A 14,564-nucleotide genomic window follows, 5' to 3' on the forward strand; every position below is an offset into this window, starting at 1 on the left:
GGCCTAGACCCTTTTTCTGAAGAAGGGTCTAGGCCCGAAACGTCAGCTTTCCTGCTCCTCTGATGCTGCTTGGCCTGCTGTGTTCATCCAGCTCTACACCTTGTTATCTCAGAGTATATAGGGATTTGCTGTTACCACTCAAAAGAAAAACGAATGAGAGGAATAGATTTAAAGTGATGTGCAAAAGAAGCAAGGTTGATGTGAGAAGAAAACTTTTTCACACAGTGAGGAATTTAGGGTCTGGAATGCAATGCCTGGAAATGTGCTGGAGACAGCTTCAATTGAGGCAGCCAAGAGGGCATTATTTGATTATTTAGACAGAAATGGTGTGCAGGGATGTGGGGAAAAGGCAGAGATTGGCGCTAGGAATAGAACTGGTGCAGGCAAGATGGGCTGAATGGTCTCCTTCTGCACCATAATGATTTTATGATTCTGGAGTTAAAGATTATCAAATTAGCCATGATACCATTGAATGGTAGCGCAGAATCAATGGGCTGAATGGCTGACTTCAGGTCCTACATCTTATAGTCTTAGGAGGCCATTCGGCACATCCGGTCTGTTCCATAGGGAAGAAAGGTGAAAGTGATGTTTCATATGAGTCACTGCTAAGCCAACTGTTGATTTATTTATAAATGCAGATAATCAGGATAAAGGCAAAAAGTTTTTAGAGAGGACAAAAAGTGGAGGTTTTTCCTGTATCAAAAGACTGTGAAATACTTTGGGAACACACTGGTGGGAGAGCCAATTTAATGTGGATAAGTGCTAAGTTTGGTGTATACTATCCGATTTTAAATATTTACTTTATATATATCATTTGTTTGAAGTTTGAATTTTTAAAGTTTTGAATTAGTACAAGGGATTTTCTGCATGTCTGTAGAATTTAATGACTAACTTGTTGATATTTCTGTAGACATGACTTTTCTTTTAAAACAACTTGAAGGAGTTAGGTTTCAGAACTAATGGGTTTTTGTATTGAGTTTACTATCAAGCAAGGTAAACAATTCTGTGTCAGTGTGTCTGTTAGAAAAGTCTGGAATTGTCTTTATATACAAGCTTAAAGGAAATGACCGTAACTTGAAAAAGTCTTTTTTTTTTAATTTTCAGTTTTGGGACAGTTCTGTAGTCATCCTTGGATGTAGATTGATGTTTAAAGCAGTGCTCCAGAGGAAAGGTGAAGATAGAACAATAGATTACATATGAGTATGAAGTCTAGGAATAGTGCCAGAGTAGAAGTATTTGGATACAACCCTGAAGAGGTTATTTGAAGCTGAGAACATTTAAACTCGGGGATATGAGAATTTGAGGAAAAACAATACAATTTCGAGACTGAAAGTTGAAGTCACATTTAACAGTGCATATTAATGTGTTAGGAAAAAGAGATTTTGCTTTCTGGAGGGAATAAGGGGATTGGTGAAAAAGATTTTGTTTAATTTATGGGAATATGTTATTGTTTATTTCAGAACCTTTTGAGTGCATTAAGTAAATAGTTTGATTTATTCTATTTTTATCTTCATTTCTTTTGCTTAATAAACTTTTTTGTTTGTTTATTTGTTTTGTTGTTAAGACCAAATCTGCAATGTTGCATGCTTATGTTTCAATGAGAGACCACTATGTTAAAACAAAAACAAAACAAAATATCAAGCCAGATTTCAGTCCGGGATCTGACTTGTCCAGTGAGAACATCACCTGCAATTATTACAGAAGTAATAAATTTTGAGAAGGAAAAATGAACTGGGAGTAAAGGACAAGGGGGAAAAAAATTGGACAACTCTGGATGAACAGAAAGATCTAGGCATTCAAAAATTTCAATCTGTGCAAAATTTGCAAGGAGAAAAGAATTGCAAAAGCAAAGGATCAAAGGAACTTTGGGATTTTGTAGACTATTTGACAAGGACGTTGTAGATGGAGCTTTACTTTGTCCCCATCAAAGACTCCCAGGACAGATACAGCATGGGGTTAGATATGGTGTTGAGGGAGCTTTGCTCTGTATCTAACCTTGTGCTGTACCTGTCCTGGGAGTCTCACTGGACAATGTCGAAGGGGCTTTAGTTTCAGTTTAAAAGAGTATGTAACACTATGCTGTACCTTTCCTGGGAGTATTTGATGGGAACAGTGTTGAGGGAGCTTTTACTTTTAGTTTACTGTCAGTTTAAAAGATGAGAAAGTGATTAATGAAGATGATGTCAGGGGAAGATTTCTTTTCAGATTAAAAGAGCAGAGTTAGCTTTAAAGTGTAACTAACCCCATGCTGTCCCAGTCCTGAGAGTGATTGATGGGAATGCTGTACAGGAAGATTTACTTTCAGCTTAAGAGTAGAGGGAGCTTTTACTCTGTATCTGTCCTTGTGCTGTGTCTGTCCTAGAGTTGATTGACGGAGACACTGTAAGGGGAGCCTTTATTCTGTATCTAACCCCATGCTGTTGCTCTCATGGGAGTCTTTAATGGGAACAGTTATTAGGGCGCTTTACCCTTAATCTAATCATTGTTGTACCTGACCTGGAAGTTTGCATTCACCCACTCTCCTCTTTTGCCATTCAGTGCTGAATGACCCCAGATGGTGCCAGATTTTCATTTCAGCTAGGTTAGCTGGTTCTTGCTTCGGTGGTTCTAAAGATGCTAAATGGACATAATGCTGTTACATCAATGGGAAATGACAGACCAAGTTGCCGCTCTTGATTATAAGGTAGTGAGTCCTGAGTTGTCATTGAGAATTGAATTGTATTTCATTCCATTATCAAATATCTTAGGCACAATATTACCTTGAGTTGCCAATGAACACTGACACTTGGACAAGAGGCCGGGTATAACTGGTCATAACATTTGGAGCCCGTATACTGGTAAGAGTTGAAAGTGTTAATAATCGGTAGGAGTGACAGCTGAAGAGGTGGGTTGGTAGGGTAGAGAAGGTTTGAATCATTATTTCCCTTGGAAATTCAAAGATTGAATTATGACCTTTATCTTTCTGTCTTGTCTGCTTTTTATCAGGGATTCACTGCGGCAGATACATCACCTCTCACGGGCTAGCACTGAACTGCAACAATGACCTCAGCTGGTTCTCCCACATCACCCCTTGCGGTATTGAGGGAAAAGGTGTCACCTCCCTGAGCCGAGTACTGAAGAGGGAGGTGACAGTGCCAGAAGCTGTGGACCCTCTCCTGGAGACATTTGCCAAGCAGTTTGACTGCATGCTAAGGCACTAGCAACTTGACTGTTTCCTGTCGAGTGTCCACACAGCGAGAAACCCAACCAAAGTGGCAGGCTTGGTGGGCAGGGATGGGTGAGACTGATGGGGTCGTGTAAGAAAGAGGTGGGACTTGATCCTGTACTTTGTATCTTATCTCCAGGGAATGTGATTATTAGAGGAAAGCAGCCATATGGGGAATGATGCTGTCTAGTTGAAGTACTGAACTGTATAGAGGAAGAGATGTCCCAGGTCCAAGCAGCAGTTCTGGTCTTAGCAGGACATATATTAAAACTGGTGAGTGGTAGGGAAAATATTGGCTGGAGGCTCTTCAGGTTTATAAAATTAATTCACAGGATGCCCATGTCACTGGCTAGGCCTGCACTTTTTTCCTGTCCATAATTGCCCAGGAGGAGTCGTTGCTTTATTGAAATGCTGCTTGAAACCCACAATGCTATCAGGGAAGGAATTCCAGGATTTTGATCCAGTGATGGTGAAGGAACAGTAATGTATTTCAAAGTCAGAAAAGTGTGTGTGATTGGAGGTAAAATTGCAGGCAGTGATGTTCCCATGTACTTGCTTCCCTTGTCCTTTTCGGTGGTGGAGGTCACGGGTTTGGAAGGTGCTGTTGGAGAAGCCTTGGTGAGTTGCTGAAATACATTCTATAAATACTATATACCGCTGCCACTAATTGTCAGTGGTGGATGGAATGAATGTTTGAGGGTTTGGTGCCAATGCAGTGGGCTCCTTTGTTCTGGATTGTATCAAGCTTCTTGAGTGTTGTTGGCCCTGTACTCATTCAGGCAAATGGGGGGTATTCCATCACACTCCTGACTTACTTGCCATAGAATTGCTAGCATTGCCCAACTGTGTGCAACAGGACTGTGCTGCAAAACTGTATATTGTAGTCGAATGCGGAGATGAATTTCACTGATGAAGAATGTTAACTTGTATAAATTGGAACTATGTTTTGTGTCATCCTCAGGATGGGAGATCAGGGATTCTAATCATCCAGAAAAATATTAAAGCTTATATGCATTTAAATCGAGACCCTCATAATTTTTATTTTTATTCATATTTATATTCTTGGGCAATTATCTCCCAACTACACATGCCCCATTTTAAATGTTGAGAAGTACTATAGGCTGACTTTGATTTTGTTTGGTGAAAAAAAAAATCACTTTTTAATTTTGTTTTTTCAGTAGGGATGAATTATGATATTGGACAATTAGTTGAGAATTTTTTTTATTCATTCACGGGATGAAGGCATCGCTGGCTAGGCCAACATTTATTGCCCATCCTTAATTGCCTAGTTAAGCATCACTCTCAATGGTGTAGGCCTGGAGTCACATGTAGGCCAGACCAGGTAAGGATTGCAGTTTCCTTCCATAAAGGGCATTAGTGAACCAGATGGATTTCCCAACAATCGACAATGGATTCATGGTCATTGCTAGATCTTAATTCCAGATTTTTATTGAATTCAAATTCCACCATCTGCCCTGGCAGGATTCGAATCCAAGTCCCCGGGTCATTACTCAGGTCTCTAGATTAGCAATAATACCACTAGGCTGACGCCTTCCCACATCATCTAACATGTTGACTTTTAAATAAAATTTTTCAGAAAATGTTTGAAAACAGTTTAATACCTAAACGTTTACTGTTCTTGAAGTTTTCCTTTTAACCTCTCCATCTCTCTCTTTCTCTCAAGTTCAAAATTGATTTTCTTCTTCACTCATAGCTCATGCTCCACAGCCACAAATCCCAGCCGCTGCTGTTTGAATTGGCCCAAGGCTCTTGCATGTGTTGTTTGTCAGTTTCATTTACTCTTCCCTCTCTCTGATTCACTTTCTTTTCTCTCTCTTTTTGTTTTGTGTCTCTTGTTCAAACAGCTGTTAACGATGCTTGTCAGGAGCGTCAGCTTACTTGCTTTGAAAACGTGCAGCAGTCCTTTTAAACACTGTGCTTAAAATAGTTTTTTTCCCATTTCAATTTTAAAAAGCACAAAAATAAAAAGACATGGTCTTTACAGTATATGACAGTGACATATTCTATTTCTTACACTCTTGGGAAGTGCCTTGGGATTTGTATTACTTAAAGGTTAATGTGATTAATGTTTTGGGAACTTGGAGATTTAGAAGCATTTGGCTTTCTTTTATTCATTCATAGTATGTAGGCATTGCTGGTTAGACCATTATTTGTTGTTCATCCCTAAATGCACTAGAAAAGATGGCCGTGAACTGCTTTCCTGAACTGCTGCAGTCTGTGGGACGTAGGGATCCCTACAATGCCATGGGGAAGACAGTTCCAGGATTTTGATCCAGTGACCCTGAAGGAACGGTTATTGTATTTCCAAGTCATGATGGTGAGTGGCTTGAAAGAGAGCTTGAGAGAACTTGTAGATGGTGATGTGCCCAGGTATCTGCAGCCCTTGTCCTTTTGGTGGCCGAGGTCGTGAATTTGAAAGCTGCTGCCAAAGGTACCTTGACAACAAGATGCAGGGCTGGATGAACACAGCAGGCCAAGCAGCATCATAGGAGCAGAAAGGCTGACGTTTCGGGCCTAGACCCTTCATCAGAAAAGGGTCTGATGAAGGGTCTAGACCCGAAACGTCAACCTTTCTGCTCCTATGATGCTGCTTGGCCTGCTGTGTTCATCCAGCCTTGCACCTTGTTGTCTCGGATTCTCCAGCATCTGCAGTTCCTACTATCGCCAAAGGTACCTTGGTGAGTTACTGTCATGTTGTCGATGGGACACACTGCTGCCACTGTGTGTTGCTGGTGGAGGGAGTGAATTTTGAAGGTGATCTATGGGTGTGTGATTCAATCAACCGTTTTTGGGTAATTACTACAAACTGTAGCGTGGTGAGGAACATTTACTGTAGTACCATGTAAGTCCAGAGGATGGCGGTGTGTAACCACACTGAATTGTGCATCTTTACAAACACGATAACACAGGAAGAAGCCATTTGGCCCATCGTGCCTGTGCCTTATCTCACTCCCCTGTCCTTTCCCCCATGACCTTATAAAATCAATCCCTGTAAATATTTATCTAATGCTGTTTTTGTTACTTCAATGTTCAATGCTCTTCAATGACGTGGATTGGAAAATCTAGGACTGTTCTCCTTGAAGGATAGAAGGTTGAAAGGAGATTTAATTGAGGTGAATAGGGAGAAACTATTAAACTGGGGGAAGGATGGAGAGGCAAAGGGCACAGATTTAAGCAGATTGAGATATTTTTAATGAGTAAGGGAATCAAGGATTTTGGGCGGAAAATCACAGGAAACTGAGTTGAGGGTTATCAGATCAGTTATGATTTCATTGAACAGTGGAGCAGACTTGGTGGTTGAATGGCCTACTTCTCCTTCGACTTTTATGGATTGGCAAAAGAAGCAACGGAGACATGAGGAGCTGTTTCACACAGTAAGTGGTTACGATCCAGAATGTGCTGAGTGAAGTGTTGTAGAGGCAGATTCAGTTGAGGCATTTAAGAGGGAAGTGAATTATTATCTGAAAAGGAAGAATGTGCGGGGTTACAGGGAGAAAGCACTAGGCACTAGTTGAATTGGTATTTAAAGAGCTGGAATAGATGCAATAGACTGAGCGATCTCCTGTGCTGTAACCATTTAGTGAACCTAAGCCGTTTTGACCAATGTGCTTCCAGGCATCCCACTCCATAACACAACAGCTGCTTTGTCAAAAGATATTTTCCCTTGCCTCCTTTGACTCTCTTGCTATAAGAATAATTGCAATTTCTCCAGTCTCTCCACATGACAGAAGCCCCTCATGCCTAGGACCATTCCAGTAAAGCTTAGGTGCTCGAGAGCTGAAATGTAGCAGGAAATTCTGGAAGCGTTAAGCAGGCCAGGCAGAATCTGTGCAGAAAAATACAGAACTAAGGTGACAAGCGTTAAAAAAAAAATGCAAAGATTGGATAAGCTGTCTTCCCATCTTCCAACTTAAATGACCATTCTACCACTTGATGTTTGGCAAGAGGAGAAGTTAATGGCCTTACCATCAAAAGATGAGGCTGAGACCCGAGTGAAGGGTGAGGCTGGGAAGAGAGTGGGGACGAGGGGCTGTAGGGCAAATTAAAGATAAACTTTGGCAGCACAGTGACTCAGTGGTTAGCACTGCTCCTTCTTAGCGCCGGGGACCCGGGGTTCGATTCCAGCCTCGGGCAACTATCTGTGTGGAGTTTGCACGTTCTCCCGGTGTCTGCGTGGGTTTCCTCCGGGTGCTCTGGTTTCCCCCCACTTTCCAAAGATGTGCAGGTTAGGTGGATTGCCCATGCTAAATTGTCCACAGTGTCTAGGATAATGGGTGCATCTGGGTGGGATGCTTTTCGGAGGCTCGGTGTGGGTTCAATGGGCCGAATGGTCTCCTTCCACACTGTAGGGATTCTATGATTCTGTGAATCCAGCTGTCTAATAAACTAGATCAGATAATTAGTCAAGCTAAAAATATGAACTTGGCTACTTAAATACATAAAATTTAATTAAAGCAGTTCAACGGATGCTCTGCAATTGCAGCCAATGGAACCTAGCTGGGAAAGGAAACTGTCTGAATAAAGCAATAAACAGTCTGCTAAAGCATATCAACCGATTAAGTGAGTGGGCAAGAATGTGATATTATTATAGAGGCAGATCCCTTGGTCAGGTCACCAACTTCAAATGTTCACTTTTTCTTCATGGACGCTGACAGACTTCAGACCATAAGAAATAGGAACAGAACTAGGCATTTGGCCCCTCGAGCCTGCTCCATCATTCGAAAGGATCATTGGCTGATCCGATATTCCTCACGTCCACTTTCCTGCCCTTTCCGCATAACCCTTGGGTTGATCCTTGACTGATCAAGAATCTATCTCAGCCTTAAATATAGACATGGACTCTGCCCCACAGCTTTCTGTGGCAAGGAGTTCCAAACACTCAACCCTCTGAGAAAAGAAATTCCCCTTATGTCAGTCTTAAATTGGTGCCCCTTTATTCTAAGACTATGTCCTCTGGTCCTAGACTCTCCCATAAGGGGAATATCCTCTCAGCATTTACCCGGTAAAGCCTCTTAAGAATCCTATGTTTCAAGTAGATCTCTTTCTCTCATTCTTCTAAACTCTAGTGAGTACAGTCCCAACCTGTTTAGCCATAGCTCATAAGACAATCCCTCCCATACTGGGGATCGTCCTAGTGGACATTTTCTGCGCTGCCTCCAATGAAATAATATATTTCCTTAAACAAGGAGACCAAAACTGCTCTCAGTGCTCCAGATGTGCTCTCACCAGTACCTTGTACAGTTGCAGCAAGACTTTTCTACTCTTATATTCCAACACCCTTCAAATAAGAAACCAAAAGAACTACAGATGCTGGAAATCAGAAACAAAAACAAAGTGCTGGAAAATTTCGGCAGGTCTGGCAGCATCTGTGGAGAGAAATCAGAGTTAATGTTTCGGGTCCAGTGACCCTTCTTCAGAATGGGTTCTGAAGAAGGAAAGGTTGCTGGACCCAAAACTTTAACTCTGATTTCTCTCCATATATTGCTGCCAGACCTCCTAGTCACAGTCATACAGCATGGAAACAGACCCTTCAGTCCAACCAGTCCATACCGAAAATAATCTCCAGTCTAAACTAGTCCCATCTGCCTACTCCTGGTCCATATCTCTCCAAACCTTTCCTATTCATATATCCATCCAAATGTCTTTTAAACATTGTAATTGTACCCACATCCACCACTTCACCAGGAAATTCATTCCACACGTGAGCCAACCACTGTGTAAAAAAAATTTGCCTCGTGTTCTTTTAAAGTCTGTCTTCTCTCACCTTAAAAATGTGCCCCGTAGTCTTGAAATTCCTCATCTTAGGGAAAAGACAACTACCATCAACTCTATCTATACCTCTCGTTGTTTTATAAGCTCCTTCAGGTCACCTCTCAACCTCCTACGCTCCAGTGAAAAAAGTCCCAGCCTTTCCTTATAAATCAAACCTTCCATACCCGGTGCTGAGATTTTCTGGCAATTTCTGTTTTTGTTGCCCTTGAAATAAGGCCCAACATTCCATTAGTCATCCTGATTACTGCTGCACCCATGTGCTAGCTTTGTGTTCCGTGCACAAGTATCCTCATGATTGTTTATGTTACAGCTTTCTGCAGTTTTTCCCCTTTTAAATATTACAGTTCTTTTGTTTTCCCTACCAAAATGAGCAACTTTACGTTGTCACACATTATCCTGTGTGAATTTGCCAATTTTTTGCCCACTTACCTCATCCATCACTATCTCTCTAAGGTAGACAAACAGGAGGCTGGAAGAACACAGCGGGCCAGGCAGCATCTGGAGGAAAGGAGCAGTCAATGTTTCAGGACTCAGTATCTCTCTGTTTTGTACCACTCTCGCAATTTATCTTTCCATCTATTTTTGTGTCACTGGTAAATTTGGTTACCATACATTCACTTTTGTTCTCCAATTCATTAATATATCTTGGAAACAGTTGCCTGTGGAACCCCACTGCTCACAGGTTGCAAATTTGAAAAAACAAAAAACCCTTATCCCCACTCATTGTTCCTTGTCCATTAGCCAAATCTCTCTTGACACCAAAATACTGGCTCCAACATCGTGGGCTTTGGTTAGGACACTTTTAGAATACTGTGCTCAATTCTGGTCTCCCTGTTACAGGAAAGATGTTGTTGTGAAATTTGAAAGGGTTCAGAAAAGATTTACAAGGATGTTACCAGGGTTGGAGGGTTTGAGTTATAGGGAGAGGGTGAATAGGCTGGGGCTACTTTCCCTGGAGTGTCGAAGGCTGAGGGGTGACCTTATAGAAGTCTATAAAGTCATGAGGGGCATAGATAGGGCAAATAGCCAAGGTCTTTTCCCCAGGGTAGCAGAGTCCAAAACTAGAAGGCATAGGTTTAAGGTGAGAGGGGAGAGATTTAAAACGGACATAAGGGTCAACCTTATCATGCAGAAGGTGGTGCGCATATGGAACGAGCTGCCAGAGGAAGTGGTGGAGGCTGGTACAATTACAACATTTAAAAGGCATCTGAGTACATGAATAGGAAGGGTTTAGAGGGATATGGACCAAATGTTGGCAAATGGGACTACATTAATTTAGGATACCTGTTGGCATGGATGAGTTGGACCAAAGGGTCTGTTTCTGTGCTGTACAGCTCTATGACTCAATGGCTCTTGCTAAATATTTTCAGCATTTTCTATTGTCAAATTTGCAACATCCGCAGCATTGTGGCAGTGAATTAAATACTAAATAAAAACTCTACATTGTCCCCTCTACATTGGGGAAACGTAACGTAGACTGGGTGACCGCTTCACAGAACATCTATGTTCTGCTCACAAAAAAGACCCTGAACTGCCTGTTGCCGCCACTTCAACACGCCACCCTGTTCCCTGACCAACATCTCTGTCTCAGGCTTGCTGCAGTGTTCCAGCAAAGCTCAGTGTAAGCTAGAAGAACAACACCTTATTTTCCGCTTGGGCACCCTGCAGCCCTCCGGACTCAATATCGAGGTCAATAATTTAAGGGCCTAAACTCTCCCGTGTCCTAGCCCCCTACCCCACACACCAGGCCTTGTTATCACATAGCCTGTCATTACACACTACCTGCCATAGTCACTAAAAGTCCCCATTAACAACTATTCACCCTCCCAGCCTGATCATCATCAACACCTTTGTCTGTCCAACTGCTCTTATCTCTCTTTACGTTGTATCCTATCGTTTACTTCCTTCCCCATCCTCCCTTTTTTTCTGCATATAAAATGACGTTTCCCCAGCCACCATCAGTTCTGAGGAAGGGTCACCGGACCTGAAATGTTAACTCTGTTTTTTCCTTCACAGATGCTGCCAGACCTGCTGAGCTTTTCCAGCAACTTTGTTTTTGATCTGCAGTATTGTGCTTTTCTCAATAAGGATTTTTTAAGCTTTCTAAATCTGGGAAGCCTCCGAGAAGGCGCACTGCCTTTCCAGTACAGACACAAAGAGGCATGTGTAGGCCCGCTGTGTTATGTCTTCCACACACTGGACTATATTAGAAGCCCTGTTATCGTCTTACTGTAGTTTGCTCCTCACTAAATACTAATACCTAGTTAGACACATATAGAGAATTAGAAGGAGACATTGATCTTGGAGGGACTGCAGCTTGGATTTAGGAGAATTCCATCTGGATTTCAAGGATTCCAAAGGTGGATGTACATGCCAGCGTTATATTCTCCTAAATTTGAATCTTTGATCAAATCACCTCTTGATCTTTAAGATACTAAGGAAAACTGATTAGTTTCTCTCTGTCCACCTATTTCTACTTGGTGATTTGCAGGCTTGGGACACAATGTAAATTTAGAACCAGATCTTTGTGATGAAACTAGAAATCACTTTTTTCACATAAAGAATGGTAGAGGTTTCAATTTGTCTTTCATTAACAGCAGTTTACAACACTAAATCAATATAACTTTTAAATTTGAGATTGATAGGTTGTTCATAGCCAAACATTTTCAGAAATATGTGACAAAACAGCCAATGCTGTTCCTTTGTTTAAGAAGAGTGGCAAGGATAATGCAGCTAATTACAGGCCGGTGAGACTTACATCAGTGGTAGGGAAATTATCGGAGAGGATTCTTCGAAACAGGATTTACTCCCACTTGGAAATCAGTGGGTGTATTAGTGAGAGGCAACATGGTTTTATGAAGGGGAGGTCGTGTCTCACTAACTTGGTTGACTTTTTTGAGGAAGTGACGAAGATGATCAATGAGGGTAGGGCAGTGGATGTTGTCTGCATGGACTTCAGTAAGGCCTTTGACAAGGTCCCTCATGGCAGGTAAAGTCACACGGGGTCAGAGGTGAGCTTGTAAAATGGATAAAAAACTGACTTGGTCATAGAAGACAGAGGGTAGCAGTGGAAAGGTGCGTTTTTGAATGGAGGGCTGTGACTAGTGGCGTTCCTCAGGGATCAGTGTTGGGACCTTTGCTGTTTGTAAGATATATAAATGATTTGGATGAAAATGTAACTGGTCTGATTAGTAAGTTTGCCGATGACACAAAGATTGGTGGAATTGTGGATAGCGATGAGGACCGTTAAAGGATAGAGATATAGATCAGTTGGTGACTTGAGCAGTGAGATGGCAGATGGAGTTTAATCCAGAAAAATGTGAGGTAATGCATTTTGGAAGGTCTAATCCGGGTGGAAAATATACAGTAAATGGCCAAGCCCTTAAGAGTACTAAGAGGCAGAGGGATCGGGGCATTGAGTTTAAAAATTGGCGGGTAATGTTGCAGCTTTATAGAACCTTAGTTTGGCCACATTTTTAATAGTGTGTTCAATTCTGGTCGCCACACTACCAGAAGGATGTGATGGCTTTGGAAAGGGTGCAGAAAAGATTTACCAGGATGTTGCCTGGTATGGAGGGCATTAGCTATGAGGAGAGGTTGGAGAAGCTTGGGTTGTTCTTACTAGACCGACGGAGGTTGAGGGGCAACCTGATAGAGGTCTACAAGATTATAAAGGGCATGGACAGAGTGGGCAGTCAGAAACTTTTTCTCAGGGTGGAAGGGTCAGTTATCAGAGGCCATAGGTTTAAATTGTGAGGGGCAAGGTTTAAAGGTGATGTATGAGGTAAGTTTTTTTTTACACAAAGAGTGGTGGGTGCCTGAAACTCGCTGCTGGGGGAGGTAGTGGAAGCCGATACGATAGTGACTTTTAAAGGGTGTTTTGACAAATACATGAATAGGATGGGAATAGAGAGATACGATCCTTGGAAGGGTAGGAGGTTTCAGTTGTGAGGGGCCACATGTCAATGCAGGCTTGGAGGGCTGAAGGGCATGTTCCTATGCTGTAATATTCTCTGTTCTTTATTGTTTTAAAAGTCAAATCAATGGCATTCAGTCACGACCACATTGGTGCTACATGACCTCCTTCTGGTTCTATAGTAAATAACCAGTAGCATCTGTTTTATTTCCAACCAGATAGGTTTTGTTTTTGGCCCTTAACTTTACATCATCCTTTGTGGGGTTGTAATAAATTTTCAATCAGTACTGCAAGATCCACCACACCCCGAAAATCTTGTATCCCAAAGTACTGTCCCTAGTCCTCTCCTCCTTTTGAACTAGTTCTGTGAGAATAGTTTGTACAGTAGCAGTCAATGCAGTGTGGAGCTGGAGGAACATAGCAGGTCAGGCAGCATCAGGAGTAGGAGAGTCGATGTTTCAGGCCTAGACCCTTCATCAGTACTCAGTAGCAGCTTGTCTTTAAATAGCAAACTTGGCTTTGTTAGAATACCCCAGGGCATTTCTCAAGGGCTTTCTCAAGCAAAGTTTGATAATAAAGTATGGAAGGAGACATTCAAACAGATGAGTAAAAACTTTGTCAAAAAAATAGGTTTTGAAGGAACTTCCAAGTGGAGTAAAGAAGGACAGTTATGGTAAGATACTGCGGGACAGCAAAAAGTAGTTTTCTAGCTGAATGTTCATTCACTGAACGTCAGATTTCGTCATCTTTGTTAGACTCCTAATAATGTGCAAAGAAACAGAAACTGAAATTCAAATAATGTGTTGATGCAGGACTCAAAAGATGGATAATTGGTGCAGAAGGAATTGTGTTGGTGAAAGGCTCAGATTGTACATTCAAGAATGCTCGTAAACATTCATCAACGCTGAGTAGCATAGTGCAATCTACAAGATGCACTGCAGAAATTCACCAGCACCTTGCAAGTCTGTGACCATTACTATATAGAAGGACAAGGACAGGAGATACATGGGAACACCAACACCAATAAGTTTCCCTCCAAGCTACACACCATTCTGACTTAGAAATATATTGTCATTCATTTAGCATCACTGGGTCAATTTCCTCAAACTCCAATCCTAATGTAATTGTGGTCAGATATAACTCTTTAGTGCGGTTATCACTGCACTAATTACAGCTAACTGTAGCCTCCCAGAGCTATACTATGGGAATTGTGAGCTCTACAGTCATTTCAGCAGTTCAACAAGGTACACCACCACCACCTTCTCAAGGCCGTTTAGGAATGGGTAATAATGCTGGCCCAGTCAGCGATGTCCAGTCCCATGAGTGAATGAATTTTAAAAAAAACACCACGACATTCACTTCCATAGAGCTCACAATTCCCATAGTATAGCTCTGGGAGGCTATAGTTAGCTGTAATTAGTGCAGTGATAACCACACTAAAGAGTTATATCTGACCACATGAAACAAACTCTGGTAGTATGACAAACATTGGCATGCGCTTGGTATAAACTAATCTGTTTTGCAAGTAAGTGCAAGCCCAACGATGCACACGCATGTGCAAATTCATATGTAACACTAAATAAAAACCATAAAAGAACTGCGGATGCTGTAAATCAGGAACAAAAACAAAGTTGCTGGAAAAGCTCAGCA

The 14,564-nt window shown here is 41.8% G+C and overlaps 2 protein-coding genes across 4 annotated transcripts in view; one reads left to right on the forward strand and one right to left on the reverse strand.

Moving 5' to 3' along the window:
* Positions 1-4,229, forward strand: part of lipt2 (lipoyl(octanoyl) transferase 2) — a 13,385-nt gene extending 9,156 nt beyond the window's left edge. For both annotated transcript variants that reach the window (XM_048597644.1, XM_020531874.2), the window contains exon 3: positions 2,986-4,229. In XM_048597644.1, the coding sequence (XP_048453601.1) occupies positions 2,986-3,200 (215 nt within the window). In that variant the 3' untranslated portion in view covers positions 3,201-4,229. The remainder of the gene's footprint in view (positions 1-2,985) is intronic.
* The window catches only part of xrra1 (X-ray radiation resistance associated 1), a 138,721-nt gene that overhangs the window by 113,286 nt on the left and 10,871 nt on the right, over positions 1-14,564 (reverse strand). The window lies entirely within an intron of this gene.

This window comes from Rhincodon typus, chromosome 6 (genome assembly GCF_021869965.1).
Source record: "Rhincodon typus isolate 14 chromosome 6, sRhiTyp1.1, whole genome shotgun sequence".
Lineage (NCBI taxonomy): Eukaryota > Metazoa > Chordata > Chondrichthyes > Orectolobiformes > Rhincodontidae > Rhincodon > Rhincodon typus.